Source organism: Rhopilema esculentum, chromosome 2, assembly GCF_057945365.1.
Source record: "Rhopilema esculentum isolate cy_ngs chromosome 2, ASM5794536v1, whole genome shotgun sequence".
Taxonomy (NCBI): domain Eukaryota; kingdom Metazoa; phylum Cnidaria; class Scyphozoa; order Rhizostomeae; family Rhizostomatidae; genus Rhopilema; species Rhopilema esculentum.
This window is the reverse complement of record NC_142816.1, coordinates 1,096,253-1,115,188: the sequence shown is the minus strand read 5'-3', so window position 1 is coordinate 1,115,188 and position 18,936 is coordinate 1,096,253. Positions and strand designations below refer to the sequence as shown.

The 18,936-nt window shown below is 36.1% G+C and overlaps 1 protein-coding gene across 1 annotated transcript; it reads right to left on the bottom strand.

Moving 5' to 3' along the window:
- Positions 1-1,368: 1,368 nt before the first annotated feature.
- Positions 1,369-15,022, bottom strand: LOC135695651 (proline-serine-threonine phosphatase-interacting protein 1). Its single transcript, XM_065214802.2, has 14 exons — positions 14,889-15,022; positions 13,436-13,536; positions 11,842-11,916; positions 11,546-11,580; positions 11,001-11,107; positions 9,402-9,464; positions 8,499-8,594; positions 6,808-6,853; positions 6,467-6,546; positions 5,807-5,905; positions 5,466-5,562; positions 4,043-4,216; positions 3,317-3,447; positions 1,369-2,426 (listed from the first exon to the last, which is right to left on the bottom strand). The coding sequence occupies exons 1-14, from the start codon at positions 14,913-14,915 to the stop codon at positions 2,325-2,327; spliced, it is 1,233 nt and encodes a 410-aa protein (XP_065070874.2). The 5' UTR covers positions 14,916-15,022; the 3' UTR covers positions 1,369-2,324.
- Between the last annotated feature and the right edge of the window lie 3,914 nt (positions 15,023-18,936).

Below are 18,936 nucleotides of genomic sequence, written 5' to 3'. Positions count from 1 at the left end.
AACCACATTTCAAAATGTTTGGATTTAATACAGTGTCATGTAGATATAGCTCAAAATGGAACTCAATACCTTATGAGATAAACTATTCCCCAAAATCACAAAAATTCAGAAAGAAATCTCAGAGTTTTCTTCATTCAATTGTACTTGTGACCTTTGCAAGTAATACATAAGGAACATTGGTTAGGTTAGGTATGTTTGTTAGGGCTCCAATACAGCACTGTAAAAATAATTACTTTAATCAGAGGAAATTCACGTGCCATGCGTTCGTCCAGGACTGGGAGTGAAATAATGGGCAGAAACTAGATGTTGGGTGCCATAAGAATCGCCCTAGGACCAATCTGTACAGATCACGGCCATCTTTATCATAGAGATCATTTCGATAATGCATATACACTTCCAGCAAGAAAGAACATGTTTGTTTAACAATTGTTCTGCAATAAATTTTCCTAAAGAGGAATGGATAATGTTTATTGGCGCTAGTTATCAATCGAAATCAATCCGCAGCAAAAACATTTGTGCTAGTTTTTAAATACAGATTGCTTGACAATTGGACAGATAAAGCCCCTACATGAGCATTCGGAAGCAAAAGTTTTGTAAAGTGCTAAACATATACATTGTGCTAAACACTTTTACTGAAAATAATTTGAGATGTAAATTTAAAAGAATGAAGCTAGCTGAGAATTTTCAATAAAAATCTAAATGAAATTTCTGAAAAAAAGTTTTTTGTTATGACTATCGGAATTTTCCTCTAAGATTAGCAAACAATTTCCACCTCGATTAACAATCTAAAAGGTTAATTATCAATTATAGACCAGGTTTATTTTGAGGTTGGTGCCACCTGAATGCTAAGAAATTGCCGTGGTTATGCTCAAGTACCCAGATATGAAGGGGTTCAGAAAAGGAGAAGAATGATGGTGAATGGTGATCTGTTGGGACATTAAGGGTGAAAACGGGGGTGAAAACGGGGGTGAAACAGTTAGCACTCAGGCGGAGGAGAGAATGAAATATTTCCTTTCGGATACAACATTATTTGCTCCATAAAAGCAGGTAAAACCCTTTTCGAGCACATTTAGTTGAAAACCGATCCTTAGTTGTAATTAAAAAGGGTTACATGATCACACTTTACCTTTGACCTTATAAGGAAGTCTTGGCTCTATGTTACAATAAACCACAATAATACCTCTAATAGTATTTTAACAGCTTCAGTGACTATTACAAGTATAAAAAAAAATAGAAATTAAACCTGGTTTTTACTATTTCATGACATTCTTCGAATTTCTAGACCCTGATCTTTGATCTGTGATCTTTCTAAAACTTTGATCAAAACTGATATTGCAAATATGACAATGTATAATAAAAATTCAACGATTCACTTGATTAAATGATTAAATAATTATATTCTTGAATTAAAAATAATGTCAAAACGCTATACTTCTAGATTAGAAAACCGTTTGATTACAAATATTAAAAAAATTCCAAATTCATTATGATAGCAATTAAATACATTCCAAAAACATGTCAACGCAGTATAACGACACAGAAACTGACTAATGGGGAAAATGACTACCAAAAAACGGGAGATTCCTGCTCAAATAACGACTTTCTATAAAATAAGATATTAGTTGGCTTCGACAATTTTTTGTGGAATCGACAATCAAGTTATCAGCAAAGTCTGCTCATAAAATTTCAGATTTCCAGGCTAGTCAAATAAGGATCAGGCTTGCTCACGGAAATTTGAAAAATGTTAGAAATATCAAACATAAATCCTCTAAATATGGATCATAAAATTTTTCATTTTACGACATTTGCCAACTATTTTGATATAGTTTGAATGACTAAATTCTTGTGCTTTGAATGATACATAGGTTAATCCGATACCATGAATAGTCTGGCTTTTAGAAAAAGAAAACCAAATAATGTGACCCATACAAGGTACAATTACAAATCCAGAAAAGATGCTGAATAAACACCTGTCATAGAACTAAGCAATGGAACCTAGTAGCAACAAATCTATAGGCATTTTGATGTAGATATCGCAATGAATGTTTCGATTCATGGAGCGGTGATTAACAACAATCAGGTAGAGAAATATTTTGAGATTTGAGAAATTACATAACGCAATGCACGTTATTCACCTTTCTTGCCTAACATCTATGGTATCAGCCTGAAGGTGTCAATAATACAGGAACAAATGATAATCAGAATATGGCAAAGTTCATTACTCAGCGGAACGGAAATGTTAAATAGATTAAATAACAAAATATATAGAAATTCCTTGCTATGTTTCTGCAGTTGAGTTAAATTGTACTACTAAACAACCCGAGTCAATTGACAAATTTCTGCACGAAACGCAAAGGAAATGCTCCCGTTTCCCCACTTCTCTGGCATTTTCCAAAACCCCAATTTTCATCCACGTACTGTAAAACCTAGAAAATACAGAACAGATTCAAAGCTGTGATCTTGTTTGACAACATAGCAATAACTAAAGCCTATATTAATAGATTGTAGTAATCAAATGGAAGAATAATATTTGGAAGGTCTTTAACGACGTTAAAAATAGCCCTAAATGCTAGAAAACAGTCGTATCTATCAAAAATTGACTGAGAAATGACCCACGAACACCACCTTTTTGAACACAGCAAAACCAATTTTTAAGAAAATGATGAGGAAGTAAACACAAAACGATAGAAAACTTGCAATAAAATGTACACTTTTGATGCATTCTATAAAGGTTTTTAAGGCCTTATAATCAGGATTGAAATTTATAAAAATAGATTAAAGTGACGTCATCACTTAGCCAAATTATTCACAAAATGCAATACACCGATAAAAATTAATTTTAGTAATGGAAAAGATATGAAAAAGTCAGATACGAAGAAAAAACAGAAGGAAATAAAAAGATGCGAAATTCAATAAAGAAATTAGACAATGTAGAGGCAATAGCGACCAGAAGATGAAAAATGAAAGCAACCAACAAGATTTACCGAAGACTTAAAACAGTTCCGATGGTTTAAACTTAACCATCGGAACTGTTTTATACTGTGCATTCTTCTTCCTAAAAGTTATTCTATAAATGCCCAGAAGTTTTGCAATATCATTCTATAAAGATTAACGGGTGGAAAAATTTCTAGATACTTTTCAAATTCCTTGAAAGCTTCGAATTTGAAAGATCAACAGAAAGAATCAAACAATACTATGATCAACAACCTATCGACTGTGCCTCCATTAAATGCCTTATTTTGAGCAGACCACAACAGTTTTTCTACAATTGTAATCTTTTCTATCTAGATTATTTCAGTTGTGTCTCCGTATCTACCTGAAGTATATCTCCCTTTTTTAGGGTTAGTTCTTTCGGTGATTGGGCGTTGTAATCATAAGATGCTACCACAATAGATGGACTGCTCCTCTGTGTTATCACTTCCGGTCTGACCACAGAATACGCTGACTCTAAAAAGAAGAAACATTTTCTTGATCAACTTACACAATTCTCTGTTTGGAATGCAAAAGTTACAACCACAAGAGTGTCATTTAGCAAAATTGATCAAGAAAATCAAATACGAAGCCAAATCTTGAAAAACCAGAAAAAAATACTAAAGAGAAATCAACAACAGGTGTAGATGCCTGTTGAAAATCAGAGCCTCGACGAAAAAGGGGCATCATCCTGTATAACAGGGACGTGCAAAAGTTGTCATTTTCTGATAAAAGGTACGTCACGACAAAGCATTAAAATTTGTGCAGGTTAAAGTTGAGGGGGGGGGGGGGGGGAGTGATTGAGCCAATGGCCTCAGTTCTTTCCAGTTTCTGCTCTCTTTATGATACTGCTCCCTTCAAGGCATCTCGCCTACCAGTTATTACCCTGAATGCCAGAGAAAAAGAAACATGCTCAGTGAAAGAGTTAATTGGTGAAAGAATTGGTAACACCCTTGTTTGACCATCTGTTTCACTAAGGATCTGGTACCCAGGGTAACCTGTTATGAGCTTTCTTCGAAGTAATGAATACATACAGAAATAAATGAATGGAAAGATAAATTAATCATCGTACCTTCATCAGCATCCTCAGAGTCTACAAAAGCTGGAACTGAGGTTGTAGATGTCGAGAGCGAGACAGCCTTGGGCGTTATGTTTCTTCCCAATGAAAGAAACTTAGGCTTTATCTGATCAGAGCCTGCCACGTCTCTCTTCGATGGGTGGTAGTAGTTTTCATATTTAAGCGGAGCTTGAAAAATAAAACAGTTTTATTGATACTTAGTACACTGCCGTACAGCGTGATGCAGAACAGTAAACTCTCAATAACACAATAACTCAAAACCATATCTGTACTGGGAAAGTTGCTTTGCGAATATTACTTTGGGTAAGAAACAATGAGACCAGTTAGTCTTTTAAACGCTCTAGCAACGTGACCAGATAGTCTCTAAAACACTGTAACAATATGACCATTTAGTCTTTCAAGTGCTATAACAACCAGACCATATGGTCTCTCAAGTACTTTATCCACGTGTACTCTGTTACAATAAGAGTATTTCATGCGGGAAGCATTCCATAGCCTCTCTTCTGTGTGAGAATCTTTTTGGCTTTCTGGGGATCATTCTTAGGGTATGTGAACTAACTAGGACCCCAGTCCTTATTTGGTTTTGTGAGACCCCGCTTTGGCTTAATAGTACACTTATCAAACAAACAACCGTAAATTAAAAATAATTTAAGACTGCCTTGCAAAATCGTGTAGATCTACACATCCTAATTAGAAAGGAAACCTTTTGACCTCTATGTTGGTAGCAAGGAGGTCCATTTTTTGTCTGTGTGGCCCAGATCTGAATATGATACGTAAATAAATCAGAGATTACTAAAATCGCAGTTTTGCAATGTTTGTAGACTACCATATATTTGATATTTTCGCAGAATGCCAAATCTTAAACTTGATCTTAAATTGTAGCATTTTCAAATATGTATTCTACTTTTTCTATTGGGAATCCAATATTGTCAGCAGATTTTAAAAGTGACGTGAAAACAAACCAGACAAGAACAGTGTGAACATAGTTTCATGCAAAAATCTCAAGGCAAGACTGCTCTAGCAACAATGTATACCTTTCAAGGTTTGTTAAGATCTAATAGCAAAATTTTTACAAGCAAATGTATTAAAAAAGAAACAAAATCACCACAACTCGAACTTCCAATGAAAGGAAGAAAATTGTTTCATTAAGCAAATGTAAGATGTCAGAGTTGTCAGATGTTCAAACATCTAGAGGTAAGGTCAAAAGGAACGCAAAGATAATTCGGGTGATCAGGGGCTTAGGTGCGTTGGGGAAGGATAAAGTGGAATTTAGAAAAAGCTAAAGTTATTTTGCGTTTGATTTATCGGGAATTTGAGTTATCAAGGGTTCGAGGTATCGGGAGATCTAGGTATCGGGGATTCGGGTTATCGGGATCATACTTTCTCGAATAAAAATGATGTGAACTGCCAGACTTACATGGTATTTCAGAGCCAGTTTGCTTGCTATGAATAAACACGACTATGTCTTTGCTATCATCACATTTTTCCAACTGAAGGCGCATACTTTCATACATCTAAAAAAGCAGTGCAAACAGTTTACATCAGAAGTCTTTCATCAAATTTTTTTAACAAATAGAAAATCTCAAGAAACTTTTGCTGCAAATATGGCATTAAAGTCCTTTCAATTGATGTTTCCTCACAAAAAACCTCTTAAATAATTTTTTTTGCAACATTTAGCCATTTCTAAGAATAGTAAGTAAGAATAGCATTACATCAAAGATAACTGTCTTCCCGTGCGAATGTTTCTTAATTGTTTACCTTGTCCTCATCCACGTTCATCTGAGAGCTGACGTTACAATAAAGCCATAATTCATTTCTTAAAAACCTGATACGCTCCTCTTCCATTGCCTGGAACCTCTGCGATGAAAATAAAGCTATAGACATGATACGAGATGAATCAATGATCGAGAAGAAAGGAGCGAAGAAGATATGAGCAACAGTATCCAGGCAAACCCAAATGAGGATAACTATGAGTTTAAGTAAATTGTTCCAGCAATAAATAATATGTTATTAAAAAATAAACTATAAATTATAGATTATAAACAGATTATTATTAATCATTATTAGATTTATTCATAGTACAATTAACTTAAATTCATAGTTATTTTTTATTATGTTGTACGGCACGGGATCTAGTATATAAACCTAAATGAGCGCAGGTTTCTTCCCCATCAAATGACTATTATTTTGTCTGAGTTCGAAGCGTTATGAAAGAAACTAAAGCAACAGTTGTCCTCTAGCAAAATTCCCCTGTTCATTGCCCAGTTAGAAAATATTTCACTGCTATGAACTTTTATAGGTGTATATGGCATTTTTCAAAAACTTTGGTTCAAATTAAGATCTGTAAAAATATAAGTTCACCACTCGAAAATTCTTACTTAGGCTATAGCATAAAAAAATATTGAAACGGGCACGCACGTCACAAGAAACTTGCATTTCCTGCTCCCAGATATCATGAATCTGTTTGAGAAGAAGAACGCTGCTTTGATACTGCTGATCTGCAAGAAAAGACGACGCATCAAATAAGGAGATAGGTTTATGGACTTTAGGAAACATGAGCAAAGACTCTTTACTTCAAATCGCTGAAATTTTGACTTAGTAATCTAATCAAAACAACAATAATGCAAAAAAAACAACACACACACACTTTAGGCTTGACAGTTTTGTAGTTCTTTTGGTCGCTGCTTGATATGCAAACACGATAAAACACAACAGCAACATAAAGACAAAAATCAGCAAATTTAGTCTAACAAGAATACCTGCATTTTCCTGTGAACTTTTCGCCTTTGCCACTTTGCCTCTGTGCTACAAAAAGAGTTATGAATGGTTAGTTCCTCTTAAATAAAGTAACCTATAGCAGAAGTAAACGAACAAAAAGTATTCTAACAAAAAAATCATTTCTGTGCCAAACAGCGTATTATAACAACATTTTTATTCTCCTATTGAATAAGAGAAAAAGGGACTGTTCTCAAACATTGCATTTCAATTACAAGGCCACACATTCTAGTAATCTAACAAGAAAAAGCTTCAACACTGGGTTAGTCTAACCTTATCTAAATATAAACCTTACAGGTACTTATTGTAAAAACACTTCTTCAGGAATGTGCCAAACTGAGAATATGTCAGTGCCAGTCTAAAGAAAGGGCCAACCTTAATAAGCGCCAGTATTAGGGAAGCACAGGGTTTAAGAGAGAGCAAGTCTTCAGAAAGCACTAGGCTCAAGAAATAGCAAGCCTTGAGAAAGCTATAGATTTTGAAAAGACGACTCTTGAGAAAACTCAAGGCTCAAGAAGAAGCAAGCCTTGAGAAAGCAACGGACTTACAAAAAACCACCCTTGAGAAAGCGCCAGGCTTAAGAAAAAGCAAGCCTTGAGCAAGCAATAGACTTACAAAAAACCACCCTTAAGAAAGCACCAGGCATAAGAAAAAGCAATCCTTGAGAAAGCAATGGACTTAGAAAAGACCACCCTTGAGAAATCACCAGGCTTAAGAAAGAGCAAGCCTTCAGAAAGCAATGGACTTACAAAAAACCACCCTTGAGAAAGCGCCAGACATAAGAAAGAACAAACCTCGAGAAAGCAATGGACTTACAAAAAACCACCCTTGAGAAAGCGCCAGGCTTAAGAAAGAGCAAGCCTTGACAAAATCATAGACTTAGAAATAACAACTCTTGAGAAAGCGCAGGCTTAAGAAAGAGCAAGCATTGAGAAAGCAATAGACTTAAAAAAGACCACCCTTGAGAAAGCGCATGGCTTAAGAAGGAGCAAGCCTTCAGAAAGCAATGGACTTACAAAAAAACCCCCATGAGAAAGCACCAGGCTTAAAAAAGAGCCAGCCTTCAGTAAGCACCAGGCTTAAGAACCAGCCAGCCTTGAAAAAGCAGTATGCTTTAGAAAGAGCCTCAAAAAACACTAGGCTTACAAAAAAGAGCCAGCCTTGAGAAACCACAATATTAAAGAAAATCCATAAATAGAAAGTGTACGTCTAGGGAAAGCATCCACCCAGCTCGTAATGGACATTGTATTTGAGTAATATATGAGCAGCTTATTTTGTATTTTCCCATTGCTAATATTAAGTTGCCAATCGTTTATTTGAATATCAAGATGCAAAAGCACAATGCAAAGGTGTCTATAAAATCCGGCAGTGCATTTGCCTATCTGGTACACCCTTGAAGGGAAACTTTAAATATAATTTGACACAAACCACGGATAGCCTTGGAAGCAGAGGGGAGGTGCCAAGCAATTTCCCTCTCTTTTCTAAAACCCTTAAAACGTCTCTCTCCTATATGACCTTTTCCATTGCCTTTTGCTCCCGAGCATCACATACAGTGATTCTTATACAGTGATAAGGAAGTTACTCAAAAAGCAAGATCCTTCAATTGATGCTAACTGACTCGATTGATGCCAAAAAGTTTTGATGAAAGTAGAAGAACTTTTGTTCTAATACTGACCTTATCCTCCTCTTTTGGAGTATAGTTTGACAAGCTCTCAAGAGCCTCGTGTGCAATATCGAATTCCCTACACCTGTGCTCATATCGTCCTTTAGCCTGTAGAGGAAATAGCAAAGAGACATACAAACACATAAGAGACACAAGTCTCCTTAACAATCGATTTCTCAAACTATTTCAAAATGCCACACCCCTGTTTTGTACCTATTGAAGTTACCCCTAGGGACACAATAGTAAAGCAAACTATTATAGTTCATGATCAGCGGAAGAATGAAAAATTGCTGGGTATATACCCGAATCACTGGCATTTGTGGAAAGACCGCCGAAGACGAGAAAATATAAATTTTTTGACTAAGATAGCTTTTTGTGCTTTCATGTATTCCTTATGTTGTATGTTATAGAGAATTTTATTAAGGAAAAAATTGCAAATACAATCAGTAAGGCTTATCTATAATTATCAGCAAGGCTTAGCTGTTTGGAGATTTGTAACAGACACCTATAGCATTAGAGTTACCAACAATATATCATTTTATTGCACTACACCCTACGTAAAAACCCCTCACACCTGAATTCGTTCCATCCTTGAAGAGAGCTGTCAATAATACTTATCCCTTGAACAAACCTCATTCTAGCATGTCAATTTTCGGATTATCATAAAGTAAAATAAAGACATGAAATTAACAAAGGTTTTACAACATGCTTTTTACCAGGAAAAAGAGCTTTATGCATTCGACTTTCAATAAATATTCATAGACCTGCATCGTTCAAGCCCCCTCAAATAAGCCCCCATCTAAAACTTCCCCAATAGATAAGCTTCTAGGGGGCCAATTCAAGAATTTACGGTAATAGGAAAAGTTTGATTAAAAGAAGGATATTCAATAAAAGTAATTTAAATATGATGCAAACCCTAACAACACTTTCAAATGCATTTTTCTTTTCCTTCTGGACTCTCTTCATTTTCTCATCCATCTAAAAAGCAGCAAATTTTTTCATGGGTAATCAAGTAAATAGAGAGCTACGGGAGGACCAAAAAGCATAATAAGCATTCGAAAAAAAGGTTGACCCTTGTAGACTGAAATGTTTCAAGGCAATCTGTCCCCTCATTGATTGGCTTACATGAACATTGGTCTTCCCGCCTTGACAGAATACACAGCTCGCTTTGGCTGGCCTAGCTGCGGCAGTGGACGACATTTGAAACTGCAAGCAAAAAGCTATCGGAAATGGTAAGAAGATTTAATTACTGGAATTGGAATTCAATGGTGATAATGGAAGCATTTCCTTTCGCTGTTGATATATCTTCGGTCGCACAAACCAAACAGGGAAAACAATTTATTCTAGCCACAGCTTCACTACAACAGAACCACAGCCTTTTGATGCAAAGCTCTGCAATCAAAGTTGTCTCTGATTGGTTTAAATCGTTGTAAAATGATATGTTTAGAATTGACTGTAAGTAAAGACTGTAGGTACATTTGCATAAGACAGGCACGAACCTAAGTGACATGGCGCATTGGCTACACGATTATTAAAGTTTGGGCAGTGAGTGAGGTAGCCATGCCATTCGACCTTTGAAAGCTACAAAAGGCTATACTGTTATAAAATCAGACAAGAAATTCAGACTATAGCAAAATCAAAACAGCAGTGACCTATTCCTGAAACACATTATAAGCGAACTTACTTCTGACATGCGTGTACCAGTCAGTACTAAGAGATTTTTAACTGCTCGCTTTTTTTCTGTAGCCAGTTACTCACAAAACATTCCCCACAAAAACGCATACCGTTCCATGCATAATATAATTTTTCACCGTTGCATAGACCGTTAAACATCGGTATAGCTATGTCTTTAAAATAATTTATTTTCGAAATTGGTGCACAACTGCAACCGTACTGACGGAAGCAAGGTTATCAGCTGGCAGCAAGGCGACAGTTGAACCAGAATTGATACAGTAAAACACAAGGTTTCCTAGCATAGCACCACTAAGGGTTAGTGCAAAAAGGCTTCTTGTGTCATGCCAACAAAAATTACCTATATTGATAACACCTTTTAAGATACATAATGATCCAAACATAAAAAGTACTAAAAAACCAAGTAAAGTAAAAACTGTGCACTCGAGTTTTCGAGGGTACAAATAGGTACAAAAGCATTCGAGTGCATCGAAAGTAGATAGTAGCAAGCCAATATAATTTGTAATTAGCAAGAAGATTGGTTTTTTAAAAGTTGGAAAAGAACTCACAACCTTTGAAAAACAAAGGGCAGACACACAAGAGTCTTTGAACACACCTTTTCTATACCTGTCTGTGGTATTATGTTAAACTACCTCAAAACACTTCCACATTCATCTCCTACACCCACTCCGCCCTCTCCCCCATCCCACCCCCCTCTACTGCACCCATAGATTGGTAAGGACCATACCGAGCTCTTTGCTTCTTAACATCAAGCCTTCTTTGTGCGAAATAGGTTTTCAGGTACCTTTATTTGTTATCATTAAAGTCTTGATGCAAACTAACCCTGGTCCTCTCATTTTTCTGATCATCACGAAAAGTTGCTACTTTTTTACCAACATCTTCAATCCTCTTTGACAGTTCACAATGTGATAAACCAATGCTTTCAGTTTCTGAAGAATATAAAGAATGTAGGCACAGTAAGAAGGTTTAATCCCATTTGTAGCTAAAGGATTTTTTTCAGCTGCTTAATTTAGCCTGGCTTGGATTTTGGAAATGTAAATGAGCTAAAAATAGGATGAAAAAGCAAACAAAGAATGTGATATCCTCATGCTAAAACATCTTAATAAATTTTGTAAAGTTGAACCAACATGTTTGTCAAGAATAAACACCAATATACATTTGTCAAGAATAAACATGTTACCAATATCACCAAATCGTCTTTCTATTGCTATCCTCTATAATTTGTTCAATTTGAATCTTAAATGCTCTCAATGTTAACAGCAGTTTTACATTGGTAACATTACAAAATTAATTCAGTTTGCTTTTTCCTTGTCTCTTCACCATGGTACATTTTTAAAGTTCTTGCCTCAATTTATTATCTACTGTACCTTTCTTCAAAATCTCAATACAGTCCTTCAGAGTTCTATAGAATAAAGTAAGACACAATTGTTAAAAACTTATAATGATCAGGGGTATTCTTTAGATGATTTCAGGAATATTGAGAGGTGAGCGATAAAAAAATATAAGGTAGCAATTTTTTGATAATTTGAAGCAAATGTCACACAAATTACTAGTGTTGCAAATAGACTAAGGCTTTTATTGCTCCATATTAAGCTTTCTTCTGTATAGACAGTGTGCATACAATAGTTGGTGAGCGAATATGTCAGGTAAAAGTGAAACATACCCAATCTCATCACTTGCTCCTGCCTGTTGGGAAATTCTCATCAATGCTTTACCATATTCATCCTCTGCTTTTGCCCTAAAAAATTTCAGGAATCGGTGGACAAAGGGAATGAATGTAGTGAAAATTGCTTTATAAAAACCGATTGAAACGAATGATCAGCAAATTAATTTTGCATTTCAAAAATTATTTGAGCATATTCAAGAACTTTAATAAAATGAAAAAAGTTTTATTTTCAAGATTTTTTCTTCAGTTTCATTCAGTGCCAAATCATTATTGAGAAATGATATCACCTATAGGAAAATCGTTACCAGGAAAACATTTTTAAAGTGGCAATCCTTTTGCGATTTTGAACATTATAAAGGGTGGAAAATGAGAAAAAAAATTATACTTAAAAACTCGTCGGTTCGTCGGTGCAGTCAGTCATAGCAAAGGTAGATTGTTTGCCTGAATGGTGAATACTTTAGCAAAATAGGTTTATCAGCACAGTTTCTGAGCCAGGAGAAGTGGAAGGGGGTTTGTGTTGTACTTAGCCTAAATGGTTTTCAAAAATCGATTTTAACAGTACACTTGATATTCTGGGACTTAGCTCATTCATGATGCATTGCTGCTTCCCTTTTCCTTCCTGCTTCTTCCAGTATTTGACACTATTACCGGCAGAGGCATTCTTTTGTTGTATTTCAATTTACCCTTTCACACTTATCTCACCAGAAAAGGATCTAACTGGGATTATCATAAACAATGCGGGAGCATCTTTGATGTCAAACCCCTTTTTTTGTGTGGCAACTTTGTTTCCCCTTGTGTGCTTCTTTCATAGCCTTGCAACGAACCCAATACAAAATTTCCTTTGCATCAATACTTCTAACACAATACGGTAATCAATGCCTACCTCTCTGTATTTTCTCATATCATCACAACCACACTAGCTCTCTCTTGTATTTTTTGCTAATTTAAGACGGTAAACGTTTTCATGATGCATGTACACTTAGTATCTTAAATTAACCAGTGTTTGAAGATGAATTCAAGATCATAAATTCTTTATTCAATTCACAGTCTGTAAAAACTCAACATTTTTGAATGATCATTCAAGTAGTTTAGAAAATGGGAATATTTCAGTGGACACTTTTAAGAAGAAATTTACAAAATTTTCTATTCTATTGGTAAGGTTGAAACTGAATGTGACAAAAACCAGGATGATAGATTTATACTTATTTAACAGCTATGACCTCTTTTGATAAACCAGTAGAATAGATCAATAAGGAAAAGAGTAGTTAGGATTGCAACATGCTCTTACAGGCACCCAAAGCGTTAAGAAAAGTGGGGGGTCTAAAAAAGTGGGGGGGGGGGCTAAAACCGTATAAAAGAGGCTTTTCTGGTAGCTTGATACTTGATATTTGGCATTTTTTGGAAAAAGTGGGGGCTAAAGCCCCCTAGCCCCCCTGCTCCGCGGTGCCTGTCTTACCTATATATTCAATATGTGATTAGAAGCTATGTTGAAAAGACTAAATAGCAATATTCACAAAAGCTCTAAATCTTATACCAGGTTAAACATAAATTCAAACACAAGTGGGACAAACAAGATCAAAGAAAACCTCACCTTTGCTTAAGAAATTCTACGAGATCATCACAAACTTTTTTACCATCTTTAAGCCTTTTGATGATGGTATCATATCCTGCAGTACCAGTTGGGTCTTTATCCTTTGAAATGAAACAAGACACTAAAGCCAGGTAGACTAACTCCCTTGCACAAAAGAAACTGCTTTTAAAAAATTATGAATGAGTTAACTGCAAAAAATGCTTCATTCTACAAATGCCAATGAACCAAAATAAGCAGAAAGAGAGTCAGGAAAAAAGCAATATGACACCAAGAATCCAAGGTGGTGAGATACAATTTCAAATAAATTGTTCCATCTAGCAGTTTTTGAATCCATCTACATAGACATAAACAAAAGCATAGGTTTGTTTCAAAATGTTTGCTTTTTTTAAAGCCATTTTGTAAATTATGTACAAAAAAGATTGTTTGGTGAGAGAATTGTTATTTTTTGAGTTGTGCAAGCTTTACACGAACTAAAAAGTCTGTCCTTCTAAATCCTTTGTGCAAGGGGGGTGCCTGAGCCATGGTTAAGGCATTATTTATAAATTGAAAGACATAAAACAGGATATACCTTGATTCTAAGACTATTCAAAAGCAATCAACAGATACTATGGGGGCTTAAGCCACTTGTGACTGCCTTTAAAGTACATTCTATGCGTTACTGTGTTAGGAATAACTCAACAAAAGAGTCTGTATTGGTGTTTACACAACTAGTACTGTCATTGAATGACTTTGCAGTACAATGCTATAGAATATATTCCATTCTTAATATGGAATTCCTTTTTTATGAGGTTCCCTTAGATATCAAGGAACTTAGGCAATTTGCCCCCTTGTCCCCCTCTCTGGGGCCCTGTTTGTGAGATCATGTTTTTGGCCTTTTTAAACAATACTTTTTTAAATTATATCTTTATTTGCTAAATCTTTAGGAATTTGAATAACGGGTAGTGATAGGTAAGCATAGTCAACTCTAAATCTTGAATTTCCCAGAGATGTTAAATTGATGTAAACAGGAGGAAAAGTGCCGGACAAATTATGCACACAGTCAACAACCACTGAAAAATTTGATGTACACCCCACTCAAATGTGCACACTTATTACAAATGCAGCCTTGCACTGCCGGGTAATATCTTGTGCACTCTCGAGATCTTGTCGAAAGCTGCCATGAAATCCAGACCGGCCCCTGCCTGTGATGGCGTGGACCCTGGGGATGGTTGAAAGTTTCAACTCAGAGTTTCATGATCCATTTTATTAAAAGACAACGTGGTTCTACATACAAAAATGGATAGATATCTAGAATTTAGAGAAATTTTTCAAAAAAACAACGAAACAGAAACAGGAACAAAGAAACTTTTTTATCAATCTTTGTCCATATTTTCTTAGGGAACTCATGAACAATAAAGGCGGGATCTTAGCCTTGAATTTCACCCTAAAAGTACAAAAGACTTACAAAACTTACCCAAAAACTTTCAGCAAAACGGACCATTTTGTAAAAATCTCACAGGTTCCTTCTCAAAATTTGTAGGACTTGCACTTTGCTTCAAATACCTCGTTTCGATCTCGAGGCGACCATCATGGCTCGGACAATGATCAGTGGGCTCGGAGCGCAAGCAAATACCGGAGCAAGCAAATACCGGATTCCAATCAAAAAGCATAATTTTTTAACAGCAATTTTTAATCATTTAAAGAGGTGAATGAAGCCAAAAATGACATTTTGTCATATTTTTCGCTGTTTTATCGTGTTTGAGTGTTTAAGTGAATATAAAGAATAGTCATGGACTGAAAAGCTAAGAAAGGGCTGATGGCATTCAACCCCAAGGGCTTGAGAAAGCACTGGAGGTACCATTTCATTCACATATAAATAAATAATTTAATGGCATGGCAGTGCTTGTGAAAGACGGTTTAGTACCTGAGTATTGATATTGTGTTTACAGAAAGTCTTAGCTTTGGATTGAAAACAAAAGGAATGGATTTTGTGTGTCAAAATGTGTGTTCGCTCGGTCAATCAATCAAACAACATATGGTGTCAGAAATATTACAAAAATTTTACAATCCTAAAAAACTGGTGCCTTTGGGCTAGGGAAAGAACCAGAATTGATGGGGAAGAGAGTACAAAAACTAAATGTCAGAAAGAGAGGAAAAAGAGAAAGAGTCAGCTTGCAATTTCCAATGGATTTATGTATGAGAAATACCTCAGTATAACATTTTTCGACGATAGAAAAACTGTTGTACACCAAGAAAAAAAGAAGGAAAAAGATCTAGAATTCATAAACAGCTAATAAACTTTGATATATTTTGCACAGCTAGAAGAACTTTGAGTCTATAAACCAATTAATGTCTTTCCAAGTTTATCAGAAGGATAAAAAACATTATCGATTCTTTCCTTGCAATTTTCTCAAATCATTGTGGCTGAAATCAATGAATTTGAGACAACTACTAGAATTAAGTAGAACTATAGATTTATAAGGGCAGGAAACACATTCCAGTCATAAGATTTGCTTCAACCTCTAGTACTAAGGAGATTTTAGGTAACTTTGTTTATAGAACCCTGTTAGGCGCAAATGCAAATTTCTTTTAGGGGGGTGTTCTTTGAAGGGACCGAGTTTTCGCCACGACAGACCGATTTTTGAGATATAGATATTGTCCGGGCCGCTCTCCAGGGCCGTCGCGAGGCAAGCCTTGTTGAGGAGGGGAGGAGGGTGGGGAGGGGGGGGTGGATAACAAATTTACCTGATTGAAATATGATTGCCTGAAATTATATAGTTGCTGTCACGAACCTCTGCAATATATTTGGTGAATCTAACTCTGTATATAATTCGCCACATATATTTTTATATGATAATAACGTACTTTCCTAACAGTTTTGTCAAATCTCTATATCGAAACGGGTAAAGGATATAGTCACTACCCGAGGCGGCACCATGGTTGCCGCCGAAGGAGGAGGAAATTTTCGAATTTTGATGCTTCCAGTTCCCTGGAAAATGCACTTTTTAAGCAAATTTAACTAAAGCAGTCCTCCTAACCCTATTGAAAATTCTTTCTTGCAAACAAATTGAACAGCAGTTAGAAAAAACTGGTACAATTTCGCTATGGTCTTGAAAAAAACCATGTTGTCAGTTACTTTTAGGTAACAAACAACGCTGGTTGTCAATTTGGATCACTCTTTCCGTCTTAGCATGCCTTTTGAATGTTCAAAAAATAAGGCACAATTTTACCTAAAGAGGGCCTGGATTTTTAGATTTAATGCCAACAAAAATATCATATTTAATTTAACCAACAGAGCAACTACCTTTGCTTGAACCTTCATTTATAACAGGAAGGTCTCTGAAATACCTAAAACGTTTCTTCCACCATGCGGATTTTACCTGAAATTTCCAATTGAGATACTATTGAGGGAATGTGACTGCTGCTCTCACATTCCTCTTGAAATTTGCGCATCCAACGCCGCGCATAGCACGGAAACAAGATAAAGCATGTACCTATGGCGAAAAAGTTATTGTTGTCGGTGGCAGCTAGAGTTTTTTTCCAAAGCAGCGCTTGTTGGGACCGGACTGGACCGATTCTGTCCCCTGTCATTTTTCGGTGATTAGCCCTTCCTAGAAAATGCGCCCACTATATGCCTTACTTTACTGCAATACAGCATGGTACCAGCAGAATTGGGACCAGCTTTGGGTGTGATAGATAGAAATACTTAGCAGATGGCTAGATCGGGACCGACTTCATTGCTATCAACTTTCAACTGGGACCGAGCAGTGAAATTATTGGGGGGTGTGACACCCCCCTCATTTGCGCCCCTGCCTGTTAGTTATCCCTGGTTTTTTTAAAACCCTGTTAGTTACCCCCTGGTTTTTTTGACAACATTTCTATATATAGATGTAAGTTTAAATTTTTAAAAAATATAGCGTTTTTTATTAAGTTGTGAAATATTTGCAACAATCAAATTAAGGGTTACACCACAGCAGTCAATTTAGTAAGACTAGTATAATTTTACAACAAATGTATACAAACCCCTTAAGTGAAGTTTGTCCGCAAAAGTGCCTGATTCAGAAAAAACTACCCTGGATCGGCAACATTTCCTTGTGATTTGAAAGTCAGATCAAACAAGCCATCACAAAATGTTTCTTTGCTGTTAATTCGCGTCTTCTTGCAGTACCAAAAAAGCCTTTCCATCCAATCAAAAGAATTGCTTTCCTACCACCAAAAAGAGTTCAGTTATCTACTAGTTTACGTGCCAGTGTGATTCTGGGTACGTAAGACGCACAGCCCAAAGATCAGGGGATAGGATAAAAGAAAATGTGCCTTCTAGAATTAGAAACAAAACACTCCCCCAAAGAAAACGGCCTCTTTGGTCTTGAAGATCAAAAACGACAACCAAAACATGCAATTCCGCTATTGGGCAGCATTCACTAGAAAACCCAGATTGTGCAAAAAACTATAATGGCGACATGTTCCGACGTTTTGTAGAGCCTGATCGTCGTTCCATTTAGCAGTTTTGGAATCTATCTATATAAACATGTAAAAGCCACTTTTGTACGCGCAGGCTAGTTTCACCTTAGGACTCCATGAGTATAACATTCTCATCAATAGGCAAACAGCACTGATTGGGCAACCTCAACAGTTACGTGCTCGCATTTGTAATTGGCCTATTTCGATCCACAACTGGGTATACTTTTCTAGTTTCTAGGGTAGAGATTACATCTATGTTATTACGTTTATAATCTGAAGATTGCCTGACGAAAAGCTCTAGTAGCTTGTTACAAAATGTTTCCTTTTTTCAAAGCCATCATTTATTTTTAGTTTTGTCATTTAACAGCAAATTTCCTTGTGTATCTTAACAAATTAAGTTATATTTTGCAGATTTGGTCCTCTGTATATAAACTTGCTACTAACATTAAATTTGTTTTTGTAATATGTTTTCTATATCACTTTCTACTTCTACATTATTAATCGGCAACTCCAATACTGAAGGCTCATCTTGATGTGAAATAAATGAATCAATATAAAAAAATAATAGAAGAAAAGGAGTGAAATGAAGACAAAGATCGGTAAGTTTGGTACAAGAGCAGTAGCAAAGCAACCAAAAATAAGGAGCACTTTTGTGGGGTGGTAGCAGAAACGCTGGAGAGGGGGGGGGCGGGGAGTCAACCACCCCTGTTGCTTTTTGACAGAAGGGGGCTAAAGGGGCCAAAGTGCCCTTTGCATAGAAGTGCCCTTGACGCCGGCCTTTTGTAGGAAATCCATGAGATACATATGAAATCCTGACTTATAAATGACGACATTTCTCGAAAATTATGAAGAAATTTCTTATTTCAAAATTTAGCCGATTTTTAAGTTACCGACAGAAGACCGAAAGAAAACGACAGTTTTTCAAATGCCCTTTTACTCAAAAAGTGGAGGGAGCATGGCCCCATGGTCCTCCTTCGACGGAGGCCCTGAGAAGGGAACATGTCAACAAATGGAACATGAACACGGGAACAACTTTAAACTTTACATTGGAAACATGGGAA